The 19082-nt window shown below is 43.3% G+C and overlaps 1 protein-coding gene across 1 annotated transcript in view; it reads left to right on the top strand.

The window, feature by feature from the left end:
- The window catches only part of PKHD1 (PKHD1 ciliary IPT domain containing fibrocystin/polyductin), a 2083594-nt gene that overhangs the window by 1757711 nt on the left and 306801 nt on the right, over window positions 1–19082 (top strand). The window contains exon 50 of the mRNA XM_086926200.1: window positions 2195–2260. Coding sequence (XP_086782326.1) covers window positions 2195–2260 — 66 coding nt within the window. The remainder of the gene's footprint in view (window positions 1–2194; window positions 2261–19082) is intronic.

Below are 19082 nucleotides of genomic sequence, written 5' to 3' on the forward strand. Positions count from 1 at the left end.
GCTGTCTGGTGCTGAGGTGGCGGTTAGCCAGGTCTCCGTCAGGGAGGCGACATCGGGGGCGGTGGAGTCTAGGAGGTCCCAGAGCTCGATGGCGTGTTTGCGAGCGGAGCGAGTGTTGAGGAGGATGCAGCGGAGGTGGTTGGGCTCTCTGGTTGGTGGTTTGGTGGGCTGGATGCTGGTGAATCTGCAGTTCAGGCAGGCGAAGGGCCCTTGGGTGCGCTTCGGGGTGGCCTGGTAGCAGGGGTGGTCTCGTTCGGTGTTGAGTGCATGGAGGGTGCTGGAGTCGTAGTACAGTCTGATGTTGTGGGGGCGCGGTCCAGGCATGGACTGGCGCAGACGGGCTTGCCTTTGGCGCGCCTTCGGCACGCCAGCGGAGTGCGTCCGCTGCGCGGCCACTGCGCGGCCTCCATAAGAGGCGAAGTGGGAGGGAGGGGCAGCTGGGAGGCGGGAGCGGGGTGGCCAATGGGCGAGGGCGGGGATACAGAAGGAAAAAGGGGGCGGGCCGTGAGGGAGCAGCGGCGGGAAGCGGGGAGCGAGGGGGGCACAGAGGGCAGGGGCGCGAAGGGAGCGCCTGAAAAATACAGTAAAGCAGTAAACAAAAGCTAAATACAGTCACCAATAGCAGATTACAGGGAAGAAACACAGGCAAAAGAAAGGTGGCAGTGCCGGGGGCACACCATCGGCGAACCTTTGGGCACCTAGGGAGACGTGCGGCGTGGGGAGTGACCTGGGATCTGAGGTCTAAAATGTATATATACCTGGTGCCCACTTTAATGTTGGAGAAGTTTCTAGAGGATTCCACCCCCCAGAGATGCACCCTGCCATCTTGGCGGACCAAGATGGCAGGGTGCATAAGGGTGACTTATATGTTTTAAAAAGGAAGGTTTGGGCCTGGCAAAAGGTTTATTTTTGCAAGGTCGAAATGGCCTGAAAATCTACACATACAGGCTGCAATGGTCAGGCCTGAGACATGTTTTAAAACGGCTACTTTAGTGAGTGGCACAATAAGTGCTGCAGGCTCACTAGTAGCATTTATATTTACAGGCCCTTAGTATATGTAGTACGGCTTTACTAGGGACTTACAAGTAAATTAAATATGCCAATTGGGTATAAGCCAATGTTACCATATTTAGAGGAGAGAGCACTTGCACTTTAGCACTGGTTCACAGTGGTAAAGTGCACACAGTCCTACGGCCATCATAAAACATGATCAGCAAACAAACATGGAGGAAGAAGGCAAAACGTCTGAGGGAAGATAACCCTAAGGCTGACAGGTATAACAAGAATCATGACCTGGAATTAGGACTATCCTGCTGTGGTATTCAGCACACCCCAATATTCAACAGCGCCACAGGCTTTTGAGCAAAACCTTCAGCCTTGGCACTTATCCTTCTATGAATTAAGCACTGCATTGAAGGCTTCAGTATTACATGTAGAGAGTCCCATGTTATGTTATGTTATATTATGTTTTGTTATGACCGGTCCTTTGTATATCATGCTTCTGACATTGCAGTAGCATTGCAGGGATGTTTTATTGGCTTTCCTTTCATTGACAATAATTCCAGTGAAGTCCCTCTGATTTTGGTACTAAGTTGGGGACAGTAGCCATTAAACACCAGTACTTAATTTGTGCCAGTGTTTTCCAATGCTTGGCACGGGCACTTATTTGCAAAATACGGCACATATTTATGATAATCCACCACATGGTGGTTCTGTGTATGTATTTATATGTGATTAGTGGAGCATTTAACTTTAATTTATATTGAAAAAGGATACATCTTGGACTTCAACACAAAGTTCGAAATGTGGGTCGTCAGCGAAAGTGGACCCGAGTGAAATACCTTTGATCCTGGCACTTGATTGTTTATAAATTAGGCACTGTTAAACATATATTGCTTTTGGCCTGTGTCGCCCTCTAGGGCCATGGCATTCAACTACTGAGTGTTCATTAGTTGTGATTTTTCAGATAAATATGATGCGTGGTCTGTGTCTGAAATGTGTCTTGCAAATCTCATGCTTATTCCTTTACCACCCATTGCCTTCATACAGGGGCAAGACTCAGTTATACACCTTAAAAAGCTGAAAAAGGAAAGCGCAGCAAATAACTTTCATGGAAGGATGATCATAAAAAACATATCACCAGTTTCTGAATAATTGTGAACAGTTTGTTTTCATTTTTTCTGTTTTTGTTTAGTTTCTGGTGAATCTGATATCAGAATAACATTCAACGCTGAGAAAAGGGTCCCACTACCTCCAGCAGGTAAGATACTGCACCCTGGGGCTCTTTAAATACTTTCTTTTACGGAAGGCATAACTGACCTCATATGTTTAAATCACATCTCTTACATATCATAATCATGTTATATATACCATAATCGCATGTTTTATATACTATAATGTACAGGTATGTGAGAAAATAGTTCTTTTTACCCAATACAAGCTTCCATTTACTGCTCCCATGTCTCACGTTTATTTTATTTAAACTTTGCAAACCTAACCTGTGAGACTTCGGGCATTGTAATTTTTTGTATATACAGTGTAATGGAATTGATAAATAAGTAGATGATAAACATGTAGCAAGACACTTAAAAGCCACCTACATATGCATGTAGGTGGCGTTAAAGTGTCTTGCTACATGTATATGTAAGTCGCTTATAAAGGTAGAAATTACATGTTATACTACAGTTTATACAGGTAAAAAATGAAGGGTACATTGAATAGTGTGATTAAATATAATTCAGGTAAAATATGTGCTAGAAGCTAACAAAATATTTAGAAAGTCAAACAATTTGTGTGTGGGCAATATTGTAAACCATGGAAAACAAGAAAATTTATTTAAGAAACAGAATATGGCTTATTGTGAGTTAGACATGTACAGTGCTAAACAGTAGTGCACTGCCTTCTCACTGATTCTTTCGACAGTTATCGAAGTTATCATAAGTCCTTAGCCACATACACTTTGAGGGAGCCACTCAATTTTTCATCAAGTAAGCAGACTGAAAAATACAAAGCAGGCAAAGAGAAAAACTATTCAAAATATTGTTAGCCCAAGAAAACAAAATGTTGAACTATGAGAGAGAGAAGCTGTAGTCCCAATGAGAGCTGTCAGTGGGCTCCCATAGAATCAAACGTTTGTGGTGTCTAAAGGTAAACAGGTTTCTCTGTGGAATCCTCAGCATTGTGCCTTGTCACTTGCCATGAGCAGCAAGGCATTCCAGAGGGAATTTTGATGTGGTACTTGAATAGCAAAACCAAAATGTTACACCTGACAGCCTTAGGGTGACCTCTCTCCCTCCCCCCCATATGTTTTACCTACTCCCCTCCTGTTTGCTGAGATTTGTTTTTGTTGACTTTAAGACTGCACACTTTACCACTGCCAACCAGTGCTAAGGAGCTTGTGCTCTCTCCTTTAACAATGCTGAAATTGGCTTACATCCAAGTGGCACATTTATTGACTTATAAGTTTCCAGTAAAGTGGTACTACAAGTACCCTGGTCCTGTGAATTAAATGATACTAGTTGACCTGTAGGACTGATTGTGTCACTCACATAAGAAGCCTTTTGAAACATGTCACAGGCTTGCCATTGAAACCCTTTTGTGCGCAGTTTAAAACTGCATTTCAATCTGGCAAAATAAACTTTTTTTGATGTGTTTCCCCAAAAGGCATAAACGTTCCCACTCTGTACTCCCTTGGTTAGAATGTTTGAGAGAAGTTGGGCTTTATCCTGATGGTAGTTTGAATCTTTGTTTAATAATTTTTTATAAGTTTTAATATTGAAATCACATTACATTTCATCGTTGTCACATTCAATCCGTAGAACTTGTTTTTTTTTTATAGCAAGCCCAATGCATTTTGGGCTGGGCTTTATTCTGTTAAGTTTGAAATTTCCTCATAGGATATGGGGAATTGCAAGGTGCGTATAAGTTACTCATAGAGTATGCCCTAAACTGCCTACAGTGTAGGGTGCATTGTATTTACATAGTTAGACACATACTTTTAAGTTTTACATGTCATGGTATTGATAAACTCTCAAATTAGTTTTTCAATATTGCCAGGCGTACCTCTCCCAGTGGATATCATTGGTTACCTTATTACATTTAATATATGACTTTTGCTCGGGAGAAGGTAGTGATGCGGTTTGGAGTCTGATTGGTGTGTAATTTCACATCCTCTTTAATCATAAAGTCAAACTTTAACTGACAAAATTTGAAAATGCCACTTTTAGAAAGTTCTGGTGCCTGCATCACATGACTAGTTGCAGTTGGCAATTGGTCTTTGTGTATGCTCTCTCAGACAGCCCCACAATAGGGGGTCTGTGTGTTAGCAGGATGGACCATCTTGACTTGATGGGGTGGCAGAGTTGTCACTTATACTTCAGAGACACTGCCTTAGTGCATACACAACGGAATTCACACTAGCCTATTGTGCCTGCAGACAGACTAAGACCAGGACAGGGAGGAAGGAAATTCCAGGCACCTCTATGGGGAAGACCCCATGAGATTCTTCTACTTGAAAATGGGAACCAGGTACAAAAAGCAGACCCTTACACCCATTCTTCAGTACACTCCTGGACCTGTGGATACTACAGAAGGACTGCACTGTTGCGAGATGCCTGCCCTGATGTCTGAGAAGTAACACTGGACCTGCCCCCTTCATCCCAGGCTGAAGTGACACCAAGGGTCAGCTAATGGATCTTCTATTCTGAGCTACAGGGACACAACAAGCTCCAGAGTACTCCCTGCAACTGCACAGCTAAGATGCTGCACTGGACCTGCAACTGGCATCAGTTGAGCTCCTTATAAAAAAAAGGAGAAATCCTGAAATTTTTGGTCTCTTCACGATCGTGAACGGGCCTTTTCTCACCAAAGTCTTCCTGCATGTGCCGACAGCCAATGGGAAGCTCCAGTGTGCTTCAGCGACGATGGGCAACAAAAGATCTGCAGTTCACTCTGCATGGACACCCCACAGTGACTGCCAATATGAAGCTCTAACACCTAGTGTTCACAACCTTGGAACAGGATCTTTGCACTACAGTGACAGACAGCCTGCTCCTCGTGCTACAGTGAAGACTATCCGCGATGCTGTTCCTGCTCCTCGCGGCTCTTCCATCATGAATAAAACTCTTTGTGCTGGACTTTAGAAGGCACCTTTTTAAGCGGGACTAACTTGGCCACTGTTTCCAGCCCGCACTCCATTGCATTTGGCCTGAACTTGTTAGTTTCACCTGGTCTTCCGTGACCAGATATTCGCAAGTGGAGCTTTGTGCTTTTAGGTGCTATATTTACCATACATTTTAAAATTGCATAGCACGATTCTACTAATTGGATTTTTGGTGTCCAATAATTTATTACATTTTACTCTATTTTTCTGAATTGTTGTGGGATTTTTCTTGTGTTGTGTTTGCAATTTATTACTGTTTGTGTACTACATAAAAACTTTGCACATTGCCTCCAAGATAAGTAGAACTGATTTTGTGGCAAGCTACCAGAGGGTTAAGTGAATTTTTGTGCTTCACCTGACAAAGATTGTGGATGTTGCTTGAGAAGGGCTTACAACCCTCCTTGGGCGGGAGGAAGGAAATTCCAGAACCATCTGTGGGTGGAAAACTTGAAAAGTTTCCTCCACTTCAACATTGGCTCTAGGTATCACAACAGAAACCACAGACCCACTCTTCGGTTAATTCCTGGATAGGTGGAGGGCACTTAAAAGACCTGCCCTGCACTTCAGAAGACTGCCCTGCTCCTTGAAGCCTGCTTTTTACTTCAGGTCTTCCCTGCTTCTAGAAGCCTGTCTTTCACCCAGAGAGGACTGCCACTCTACTGAAGGACTGCCTTTCTGCTGGAGGACTGCCTTGTTGCTTGAACCCATAGTGACACCAAAGGTTAGTTGTCTGCCTTCCTTTTCTGACCTACAGGGACACAAAAAGCACAACTTGAACCCTGCACCAGGACCCTGCCTGAAGATATTTCTGCCCTCCAAGTGGTGCCCAACCAGTCATGGACCCTTGGAAGTGGTGTTTGAGGTGAGCAGACAGCCTAAAAACAACCCTCAGGGCTTTAAAAAGTCTGTCAAAAAAGGGCCCTGTGAACCAAGAGAAGACCAGGACCTACCTGGTCTCTGATCCACCCAAGGTGCATTGCCGGTTGGCCCGACTTTGCAGTAGCATCCCCTACATTCTTCTATGCAGCAGATCCTGTTCAGCAACTCCTCGCAGATGGGATGGAGTTCTTGTCAGCTATAGCCTGCAGTTTTGTCCTGCAGGAGATTTTCAACTTCCAAAAAAGGGACAAAGTCCAGCGTAGAAATATAGACAAAGGCTTCGTCTAATGTCTCCCTGATGACACCACCAGCTGGCTTGCCCGGCTGAACTTTACTTTTCTTCAAATCTTCTTCTAACTCTCCAGGTAAGGCGAGACCGGGCCCAAACTACCTTGTGATTCTGGAACCCACTCCACTGCGGTCAGCCATACCTTTTTACTTTGCCCTAGTCTTGTGGAACCACATGACCATGTTTGTTGTTTTGATCTGGTCACTGGTGTTTACTAAAAAACATAAAAATTCATAACCTCTGTTCTGTTGATCTGAGTTTTGTTGTTTTGGAGTCAAATAATTTACTAATTTTACTGCAGTTTTCTACTTTTTTTGTGGGACTTTTATTTTGTGGTGTTTTCACTGTATTATTCAGTCTGGTTTCAGAAGATGTCCAGGAAGGAGCATGAGCATATCTAGACTGTTGATGGTACACCATTTTCTTCTGGACCAGAGTATGAGTTGACAACTCCTCTGTCTGTGTTCTTTGATGATCTTAAGGATGTGTACTTTGAGATTATTGCTACATCCTACAATGCTGTGCTTTCTGAATTAACTTTGCTAAGGCATAATCTCTATATCAATTTGACTAATTTTTTCTATTGTATGGTTATTGGTCTCCAAAAGATGAAAGCAAGAAAGATTCATTTAAAATAGTTGTAAGTCTTACATTCCTGCCAAGCCAATATCACATCTTTCTGGGTATCTTTGAGACATATAACATCTTGACAATACCACCACACTATGACTATACCTGCGCAATTTCAATTGAACCTTGTTCCACTGTACCTTATGGCTGAATCTATTTCCTATGAGAGTCTGAGAAAAAAACCTTGATGAATTATTTGTGAGTATATTTAGAGAATGAATTAATAACTAATATCTCCTGCTGATGCATAATTATTATTTAGTCTCAACATATGTCAGGATCTCAGACCACTTATGGAGTATTGAAGCCTCGTAAGGAATATCAAAACTTTCTACCGGCTACCACTCATTAAGCCTATCCTCGTGATAGTAAGAGGTACAAGAACATTACGAAATTAGATTTTTGATAGGGTTACCATCTTTTACAAAACAAAACTTTGGATGAATTGAGAAAATAATTTGTAATCCTTTTAGTCACTATGATTACTGTGTTACACCCTTTTAGCTTTGAAATGCACCGACAATCTTTCAGAGATTTACAGATCACCTCTTTCGAAATATCTTCAACCAATTTGTAAAACAAAGGAGAAAGCAATGGTACCCTTAGGGATAAAATCCAAAAATGTTTTCCCACCACAATAATTCTTAAATCATATTAGGGTGTACAGGTTTATCAGTATTAATATGATCCTTTAACTCTTTAAGTTTAGTATATTTTTCCACTACAAGAGAAAATAGTGCATAGGGATCAATATTCTAGCCTTAATTATTTATTCCACCCATCATACATGAAGTAAAAAAAATCCCTGTAAATAAAACAATCTTTGATAGATTTGATGCAGTCCTTGTATGTTTAATTGAACGACATAAGAAAATACTTCTTGTAACCAACTTTTCACCTGGTGACAACTGCAATGCTGTATATTGTCATCACCCTTTGTATGACATTAACTCCTTCTATAAACATCAGGACCCCTAGATCATGTTGTTGCATTACAGCCGTTTCTGACTTCATGTGGCCTCTTCTGACAAATATAAGTGGCTGAAAATTTATTTGAAAAACTTTTACACTGATGTATACCAATCGGTTCATATCAGTAATTTCAATACTGAATAATAAATCTATTACTCAATATCATTGATACGTTTACCTATAAATTACAGCTTTATATACCCTGCTCAGCAATCCAGAGACCAGCAATTACATGTGTGCAGTATTTAGAAACAGGGCAGTGCCCATATTATTTTACATAGATCCTTTGAGCACCATGTAATTCAGAATAGCTGCAGCCATCTTACCAGTCTAGCAAGAAACGTCCACTGTACAGTAGACAGCCAACTTTTTGACGGCATCCTAATTTACTCAAAAACTCCCTTAGAACATACGGAACAGGTAATCAGTTTACTATATAGATTACGTCAACACTAGCTGTTCTGTAAATTTTAGAAATGTGAGTTTGAGAAACTGGAATTGAAATATTATGCCTATTTACCAAGCTCTCAACATTTATCAGTAGATCTATAGAAGATCTCTGTGACCCTGGTCTGGCCTGCTCCCACTTCAATTAAAGAAACTCAAATTATTTTAGATTCATGAATTTCTAGTACCATTCCATGCCAGTTTTGCCAAATTAACCAGTAATATCACATGGACCTTGAAAACATTAAATCTACAGAACGTTTTTTATTGTGATACTTGAGAGCAGACCATCAATAAACTGAAGGCAGCCTTTATTTAATCACCCAAATACAGCCAAGAAGTTCATTGATGAGACTGCCGTCTCTGACAGAGCTGTTGGAGCAGTTTTTTGAGACTCTCAGTATTTTCCCCATTTCCTGACATAATTATGCAAGATGTTACAAATCAGTCTAGCTCATCCTTCATCCTCAGGATGTCAGTCTGAGCAAAGTTATCAGAATCTAGAACAGTTCCTATAGTGTTACTGAATTTAAGCCCAGGGGATTGGAAACTCTTTCTTCCAGTTGCAGATTTCTCCTACAACTTTATTCACATTGGTGTGAAGGTCTATCCATTGTTTTGTAAGTAAGGATTTCATTGAATGGCCTTCACATCCACTCCTCGTATCTCCTTGTTGGTTCCAACCACGGCTGATTTTATCACTGATCTATAGAACCAAAGACTCAAGATCAGAAAAGGTTCACTTCAATTTAAGGAATAGATTAGGAATATTTTGATATCCACAGATCTCGTCCTTCATCATGTTCTGTTGTAGATAAAGTCTAATGGTCTTCAGGATTTTTACCCTTTGGACCTCATCTAATAAGTTAAAACCTAATTTCTATGGTCCATTTCATTTTATGTTTCTTTGCCATTGGAAATTAAGGTTCATCCTGTCTTTAATGGATCCCAGTTTAAGTCTATCAAGACTGATTGGTTTAATCACTCCTTTCCTAGACTTAGTTCTATATCTGTCCAAGGTCAACTGGAATATGTGGTTAGTAAGATGTGTGTTTGATTTACAGATCTACTGTGTAAAACTTTATTTTCTTGTTAACTGGAAACGCTATCTCCCTAACAAGAGCTTTTGGGAAGATACCTCTTCTGTGTATGCTCCTGTGTTATTTTGCAATTTTTTAGGCTGATCTGCAGAGAAACCCAGTTCTTTGGAATGGAGTAGGGGTATGCTTTTGTTTCTGGAGAGCGCTGAAAACGCAATATCTGTGTTATGGGTTAACAGAGCCGCCATGTGAGTTTGAGGATCCACTCAACTTTTACCCCTGTAAACCGAAACCTCTGCAAGGAACATTTTAGTAGGAAATTTTGTTTGAGAACGCTTATTTATTTGAAAAAGCCATTGATTAACTTCTGTACCCTGTCTTCCGTGACCCGTAGTTCTCAAGGAAGGAGCAGAGCTGCACTGTGGCATCGTTCCCAATTCTACGGTGGGTTATTTTGATTACTATGGCTGCTTCCCAATAAAAGAGCTCCTGTACTTTCTGTGAAATCACATCCTATCTTTTTGAATCTTCCATGTCATTTAGCTTTCCAGGATGAGGAGGAGCTGGACTATATCATTTTTCCCAATCCAGGCTGGGTTCAGGTGCTTCTTCTAGGTAGTAGTCTCTTTGCGTAGTTGACCACGTGTAGAACCCATGGCTTGTGTGTGTCTAATGATTGCTGTTGAAGCTGCATATATCCTTTAATGACCAGCTCTGCATCTTTTTCCAGAATGGACTTCTCAACCCCTTTTCTAATGCCAATAGCAGTCCAGCACATCTGTTCATTTTACGATAGTTGTTTCAGGGTTCAGGTGTGCATGGTTAATTTCTGCCACTGTGTAAATGTGTCCAGGCCAAGCCTTGATCCTTTTTTAGAAGTAACAATTTAAACACACCCTTGAGCAGACTACGTTTTTAAAAACGTCAAACAGGGGTCAGAAAGTGCATTCATTTTTTGCCCTTAGCCAACACAGTGCCCTCCGGAAACAGTTTTCCAAGAGAATAATAATTGTGAACTACATTTGCACTCACTGCCAGCAAATATCCATATCGTGTGATGAAAGAAAACAAAAAATAAGATATTTAGAACTTGTTACAAATGTTCTATAACATCTCCCCTAATGCTGCAAAAGATCCCAGGGGCCTCATTTATGAAAAGTGACGCATCGCTGCGTGAAAACAGCGATGCGTCACTTTTCACTGCGCACTCCTTACGACATTCCTGATGCGTCAAATTTAATGTATGACGCATCATGTCGCAAGGAGTTACAGATACGTCAGTATTTCTGACGTATCTGTATGGCGCAAAAGTGATGCATTGCTGGAGTGTGTCACAAAAGTGACGCAACTCCAACAATGCGTCCTTTCACATGGGGAAAGCCCCATGTGAAAGGGCTTGCGTCAGTCTTACGTCTACTGTGAGGCAGGCGCAAGATTTTGACGCAACAGCGTCCTAAAAGTGACGCAGTGAAATCTCATAGATTTCACTGCGTCACTATTACGAGGCTTTTTGCGGGGGAACGCCCCCTCTGCTGCATTATACCTGACACAGGTATAATGTGGCGCAGGGGTTTAAAAAGTGACGCATCTACCTAGATGCGTCACTTTTTAAATATGGCGCAACGAGGCACATTTTTTACACCGCTGGTGCGTCACAAAAAGTAACGCACCGGGGGCGCAAAACTGACGCAAGGCCTTCATAAATGAGGCCCCAGATCTCCAGGGTTCCTTGGATATCTGCCCACGGATTCAAGCGAGAAAGGGCTTTTCTCTTCTCGCGAACAGGACCACTGCCTGAAGGTCAGTTGCCATAGTGCTTGCTGATTTTCTTCCAGGCGAGTTCCACTGTCTCTGTGACTTGGATGTTCCGCACTTTTCTTCTAAGAATAGAAGTAAGCCAGCAGGCAGGGATTCTCCCGAAGACATCCATGGTCCTCCTTAAGAGTCCAGCATTTGTGCCCCTTCTGCAGGCAGACAGTTATTTGGCCTGGGCAGTCTTCTAATTTCCTCTCTGTGGCAAGCACCAATCTGACTTGTGGGTTTTAGTAGTATGTATAAGGTTTATCCAGAAATTATTGACAGAATTCCCCAAGCAAATCATGTAAAAATTCTTGCCTTTCCCCTCTTATACTTTCGGTGATTTGATCCAGTTCCAATAGCCCAGGCCGTATGTATGATGGAAGTAACCCCTCTATGCCCTGTGCTCCAGTTTTGTAAAATGGTACATCGCATCTTTCTCCTTCCCTACCACATGTGTCAAAAACCCGCCTCCTCAAACATCTAAGAATAAACACATCATTTCTTGGTATGCTAGGCAGGCAGACTACTGGCAGTTTGAGAGCAGTGAGCCTCATGGAGCGCATTGACGTGGTTTTCTTTTACCCTATTGGGGCCATTGCGCCGCCAGTGCATCACTTTTTTTGATGCACCCGCAGCACAGTAGGCTTGCCCATATTTACAAGGCCATATAAAGTCACAATGCCTGACTTTTCATGGCCTTGTAAATATGGGCCCCTCACACTCATTACTCTGCGTGAAAGGGGCATTCCTTGAGTGTTGCTGTGGGTGTTTCCACGCAACGTCCATGAAACTTGACGCATTTCCAGATTTAAAACATTTTGTAAAACTAGGAATTCATCAGAATCCTACAACTCCCCATGAGAGGCGTAGGAATAGTGCAACGAGGAGAAATGCTTTTATTTCTCCTAGTTTTTTCCTCTTTCTATGCGTGCTGCAGAATACAGCACGCATAGAAACATCAAAATGCCATTAATAATTGTTTTTATGCAAGAAGGAACACCTTCGCAGCACAAAATGACGCAAGGGTGCCAGCACAGAGGAATGCACAGGCATGAGTTGTTTTGTTGTTAATACACTGCAGCAACGTGCTTTGATAATGATGCATCATGGCACAGTTTACTGGATTGCGGCACCACACTGCGCCATTTTCTTGTAGAAGAGGCCCATAGTTGCACACATAGAGCTAGTGACAGGCAGGGTGTTCCCTGTGCCAGGTGGGCTTTGATTATTGTCAGCTTCATTTTACAGACAGGGTCTGAGACAGAAGCCTTTGGCAGGCTGGCAGACTTTTGTCTACTCGGAGCTTTAATCAGAGGCAAGATGCCTTTGCCAGTTGCCTGTCAAACAGGTCGGGCAGGACGTGTGAGCTGATGAAACGTTTTCTGGGGAAGCCTATGCTGTCAAATCGTAGATTATTGATGACATGCTTTGCGTGACAAGACTGAAAAATGTATTAGCAATTTTTCATTCTGTCAAACATGATTTACAAATGTACCTGTAGAAAAAGGCAGACTCTGCCAGTTGTAATGTGTTTGCAAAACTCACGAAACTTGGTATGACATGTAAAGAAATGATGGGACCTGCCTACACCACGGGATTAAAGTATTGAAAAGAACATACTGATACCTACGTATCGCAAGAACTACTTTTAAAACCCATTAAGATATATTATGTTGCCTTGCTTTGGACTTTTACATACTCTTTTACTGAGATAAAAAAGCAGGCGGTAATTATGCACTTAACAGACAATGACTTAATAATGTCCTTTCTCAGTAATACGTAGATTTCCTCAAAATTAATCAAGGAATTCCTCTGGGCTTAATAGTATGAATAGGACTCACATGAGTTGAGGGTTGATGGGAGGTGGGGGAAAGAGAGTGTCCTGGGGTAGCCCTGATAAGTCTTGTTCTTTTATTAAGCAACTTTCTATGTGTTTCTTTTGTCGCACTCGCTTGTGCAGGATGCTAGTCTGATTAGGGACTTTGACACAACTAGGACTCCTCTGATTGGTGATTTCCACTCTTGGATGTTTTTAGGAGAATGAAAGGGTACGGAGCAAGAACCCATTGTCATAAGTAGCCTATTTCAAACTATTATGGGAAAGCCATAGCTGTTTCTAGTCCATCAACTTTGAACTGATTTGTTTCGACTAATTTGGCTTAATTTATTTCATGTTCCAGACATTAAAAGTTTGCATGGCTTCTGCTCATGATACCATCTGCGTTCCTAAGTCTACATCTACTTGGTACATGATCTCTAGGTGTAAATACACACACCACTCCGCTGCCCCTATGAATATGTTCTTATTAAGTAGCCACCCATAAACATAAGAAAAACCCAAACTTCTGCCACCAAGCAGTCATGAATGCAAAGCTCCTGGTGACAATAAGCCACACAAGCCGCCAACAGAACATGTCAGACAGCCTAATGTTCATACACTCAATAGCAAAGCTATGGTATACAGATGGTCACCACAGTTCTCATAACACCACTCCGTCCCCCCGCATGACACATCACACGTTAACATCGATGAGACTATTTGGGCAGAACTCATAACAAACATTCAATCTAGCCCACATATGCCAAATAGTTAGCTATTAGAATACATGGTACTGGTGTAATGGCTCTGAAATGCCTGAGCCCTGCTATAAAAGGACTCAGTACATGTGATCTGACCATTAAAATGGAGTGTGTTTAATTGGCTTGTCCTTAATTGGCATAGCTTAACTTGCTTGCAAGTCCCTAGTAGATGGTAGCTAGCCTACTTGTAAGTCCCTAGTATTTGGTACCAGGGGTACCCAGGGCCTGCAAGTTAGGGTGTCCCTAAGGCACAGCAGCACTGGTTTTGCCACCCTGGGTGGCACAACAAAGTATTGCTGACAGTCTGTCACTGCAGACTGGAAATGCAGTTTTAAACTGCTCACTCAAGTTAGCCATTTAAAGTAATGGCAAAGCCCAACCCTCCCTTTTTAGGTCTAACCTGAGTCAGCACACATGCGCTGCTCTGCGAGGCTACTACTAAGGACTTCCAACTCGGACCATATGCTCGTGCGTGTGTTTTGTTTGTTGCTCACACACTATTGGCCTTTGTGTGCGTCTTTCTAAGAAAGACATCACGCAATTGGCCAAAGGCGGGTGCATGTCTAGTCTTCTCTCTCCCCTGGCCTAGGGAGCTCGGGAGCGAGCAGCTGTGCCTGCTGCATTCCATAAATTTTCTGAATGACACAAGAAAGGAGCCCGAGTCTGCTCTTTTAAAGAAAACACCCTTCCTCCTGTCATGTAGCCTCCCGCCCCTTTAACCTAACAAGATGTTACACAATACGAGTGCCACATATCTGCATCTGGGATGTTTGCTAGAACGCGAAACCACCCGAATTCGCAAGACGAACTAACAATGCCTGATTCTACTCTTTTAAAGATAACTCCCTTCCTTCCTGTTCTGTACCCTCCTGCTCATCTGCATCTGGGGTGTTTGCTAGAACTCAAAACCACTGAATTCACAAGACGAACTAACAAAGGCAGATTCTGCTCTTTTAAAGATAACTGCCTTCTTTCCTGGACTGTACCCTCCTGCTCCTCTTTAACTCAGCAAGATTTTACTCTCTACGTGTGCCCCATATATGCATCAGGGGTGTGCTCTCTAACCCCGAAACTATCCAAATGACGAACAAACAGCCTGATTATGTTGTTTTAAAGAAAACTCCCTCCCTCCTGACCAGTACTCTCCTGTCCTCTCAGGCCACCTGGTACTCTGTACGCGTGCCACATAATTGCATCTGGGGTGTATATTCGAACCCAGAAAACACCCAACTCCCTAAAACGAATTAACAATGTCCGATTCTGCACTTTTAGAGACAACTGCCCTCCTCTTGCCTTGTACCCACTGCCCCTTCAAACCAGCACGATGTTACTCTCTACGAGTGCCTCATAATTGTATCTGTAGTGTGTGCTTGAACTCAGAATCCACCCGAATACGGAAGATGAACTAACGGATCCCGATTCTGCTCTTCTAACGATAACGGCCGTCCTTTACAGTCCACAAAGTGTATCAGTAGTAGCAAATTTTTGGGGACCTGGACTTTTTTTCCCATCAGATTTTGTTTGCTAAAACTCAAAACTACTGACAAGACGGTAGAACCAGCATGCGTTCCAGTGAAGGGGGCATTTACTCCGTCGTCATGCCATGCGCCTGCCTTCTATGGGGATGTCGAACCCCAAAATTGCCCAAGTCTACAGGGCCTGACCCTAGCTCGCGCACTCCACCTATGACTGTACTTTTGCCTTATATAAGACCCTCAGAGCAAGTTATGTTACACACCAAAAGTACAGCATGGCACGGTCAGTGGGTGCACTTGAACAACCCCCCCAAGCTGCCAGTATGCAAGAAGGGCACATTGGCTCTGACCCTTCCAACCACCGACCACCCTTCGCTGCCCCTTCAGTCCGCCCATCCGTCTTGCACTTCCCTTTCTTCAGCCCTCAAGCAAGGACCCCAAAGCCGAAGTATGTCACACATCAGGAGTACACTATGGCCGTAGTACACAAGTGATCCCAAACCTCCTCAACTGTCCAGATCTGCAGGAGGGGGAGGTGGGTCTTGATGTTGCCGCATAACATATATCCACCCCACCTTCCTGTTGCATGCCCCATCTGCCCATATAGAGCAACGGAGCATGTATGTCGCACACTAAGATTGCACCATGACCATCATCTGCAAGTGTCCCGATCTATCAAATCCTCCGATTTAGCTGTATTTACAAACTTTGTGTCACCTTGACCCACGGTTCCAAGCGCTTGGCCCGCAGTGGTCTTCCACAAGTGCAAGGGGAGCTGAAACAGGTTGACATGGCATGGCGACCCTGGACAGCAAAGAGTGGAGTTCGCAGGAGACCAGCAGTGGATGTTCCCCGTCGCTTCAACTGGGGAGCCGGACATTCTAGAAGGCACACCATGGCCAGTTTGAACATTGTTACAATATTTGGTCAAAGGAAACAAATATGTCCTTTGCACACAGGAAGAGTTGTTATTGACAATCTTGTTCTCCCAGAAACACTCCTAAAAAAGCTTACAGTTTAATGGTGAATACAACCCGTAGAGAACAGGTCTTCGCATTTTGTAACGCCCTCTCCACGGTAGGACATGAACCTTGGGCTGTGCGAGTATATTCCACCTAAGGACTCACAAGGGCGTGTTGTTGGGATCAACATAAACGATAAACGGGGGTGAAACCTGCCTTGCACCCTGCTGCTTCTTTGTCCCTGTGCCCATCCCTGCCAGACCTCTTCCTGCTGCTACGCGACGGGCTGCTCAGCTAGCAGCAGAGCTAAACATAGCAGAGCAGACACAGGGGAAAATGGCTGCTCCCACAACACTCTGCTGAAGAAAACACATTCAGTCAATACCCTGTTCCTGCCCTAACACTACCTGTTCTGTACGCACATCACCAGCCGCTATTAGGCAGGTACCCATCAGCCGAGGACAGTGTAGCACGTCCACGCCCTGTAAACCCATTGTTCTACACCACTGTCCCCAATGTGCGAAGACACGCAAGGTGTCTCCCCTCTCCCCTCTTGCCATCCACTGGCAGGGTTCTGTTCACACATTGCCACCTGATGTCCACCCAAACCAGCCACTCAAGGGTTAGAGGTCTTCACCTGTCATGTCAGTGCAAGCTGGTAACTGGGTAATTCTCCCCAAATCTAAAGATGCATCCCGTATTGGCTGTCTGAAGACGCAAACCTCCTCCAGTGCCCCCAGCCTTGTGTAATAATGGTGAGTTATTACATGCCAGCCCCTGGCACTGCACGAGGCTTCGAATGGCTGCCACACACAGGGCACCACTGACTGCTTCCTGAACAGCGGCTCTCCCTGGTAGGGGGTAGCGCACCACAGGTCGGTGCTAGGTGAGACCCCACAGCCAAGGAAGCTCATGCTTAAAATACACTGACATCGCAGACAGGCTGAGGTCTGTCAAATTGACGTTTCTCTCAAATTGACGTTTCCACTGAAAACATCACAACTCCATTTCCCCAACTCTACGTATTTGGGAAGAGCTGCCTCCCCACAACTGGCCCGTGTGCAAAGGGGAAGCAGAAGCCGGCCCATAAAATCTCCCAATGTGCACCCCCAAAGAGTAGGAGATACACTTTTGCATGGGATACATAGTATAGTACATAGTAAAGTCTGCAAAATGTGCCCTTTCCTTAAGCAACAGCGAGCATTAAACACAGAGCTTCTTCCATCCTTGTTCTAAAAGGACCCCAGCCTGGGAGTTCCCAGCACACAAAGAGCACGCAGGCAAACAGCAGATGCCCTATTTGCAATTACACAGCAGCGCTGTGAAACTGTTGTGGAGCATTTTAGGATCCAAGCGTAATTTACCAATTCATGCCCTTACATAGGTACAATTCACATTGCCCTTATATAGGCATAGAAATCCTGCCCATATTTAGACATAACCCATCCAGTCCAAATACAGGCATGGCTACTTCCACTAGTTCCAAAAACCAACAACGATTTCTTGGAAAACTCGGCTTCAGCTGTCAGGGACATCCCCTTACTTGAATATTGATTGGTCCTAGAAATCATTATGTTTTCAAAGAACTACCATTCCCTTGGGGTTCTTTGGTGACGTTATTATGTCCGACCTTACGTCAAACTAGGCACCTTCAAGGTATAAATATGCCTACACTTGCCCTAGCAAAGACGCAGTGGTTCGGAGCAGCTAGACTATCTACTTGCCTGACGCAGCTCGCTACAGCAAGTGCCGAAGGAAGCCGACCCCCCAGCTGACGCACTGACTGAGAAGCTGTCCTTTCTCTCGCTGAGAATCCAGCTCCAGTGTTTCCAAGCTGGAAAGCGGGGTGTTGTTAAATTGAGTCCCGAGACAGAGATACTAGATCTCCGACATTCTAAAACCAAGGTACGGAGCTGATTAGACCCTAAGAGAAATCTTGGTTAGATTCGTGGCAAAGAAAAACTAAACCTATGCAACACCTCACTTACTTCTTCCCTCATACCACACTTAGGTTAGGTACATTGGGGTAGGCGTATTTTAGAGGCACCAGTTGAGTACTTTTTAGCCTTTGTTATTTATGTATGTATTTATCTATGGTCTAGAAACCATACAATGCTTTTACAGTATTATTTTATAATACTCTTCTTACTGTACGCAATATACTTTGCAACCAGTATTACAATTGTAGCAATTCACTTTACTTGCTTGAGAAAGAAGACTGTTCAATAAATCCTTTTATTGAAAACGCCCGTCTCTCTATTTCTCTGCACCTCTGATGAAATGAAGCACGCACGATTGACTGAGTAAAATATCTATCTATTGTTTCCACGACTCTGGAGATCAGTTTTCTTCTTGGGGCAACAAAGTTGTCATGTTTATGCGGTTGTCAGCAAGTAATCCCTTCTTGTTCATTTGAGAAAGTTTCTAGTGACCTCGAGCAAGCTGGCACTCACAATTAAGTCTAATATATTCGATAGAGACCAAGTAGACATAAGTCGTACATCAAATCTAGAGGATATGTTATTCCAATGCGCAGAGCCTATTGGGAATATAGGAACTACACTACAAGGCACCCAATGTGGGGCAAGGCACTGATTTAACGCTAGATACTAGAGTAACTCAGTAGTGCTTTTCACAGAGACCCCTTTTTCCTAAAAAATACTCCTATAGACGTCTGGAGTGTGTAAAAGGATAAAATATCCGCCATTACTGAGTAGGACAAAAATCCTATGTATTAGTTTTTGGTTTGTTCAACGTTGAAGGATACAGTGTTCCAAAATATTGTGCACCTTATCTTTGCTTCCTTGAAATTTGTTCTGCAAAACTCTCAGCCAACAAAATGACTGA

Source organism: Lissotriton vulgaris, chromosome 6 (genome assembly GCF_964263255.1).
Source record: "Lissotriton vulgaris chromosome 6, aLisVul1.2, whole genome shotgun sequence".
Lineage (NCBI taxonomy): Eukaryota > Metazoa > Chordata > Amphibia > Caudata > Salamandridae > Lissotriton > Lissotriton vulgaris.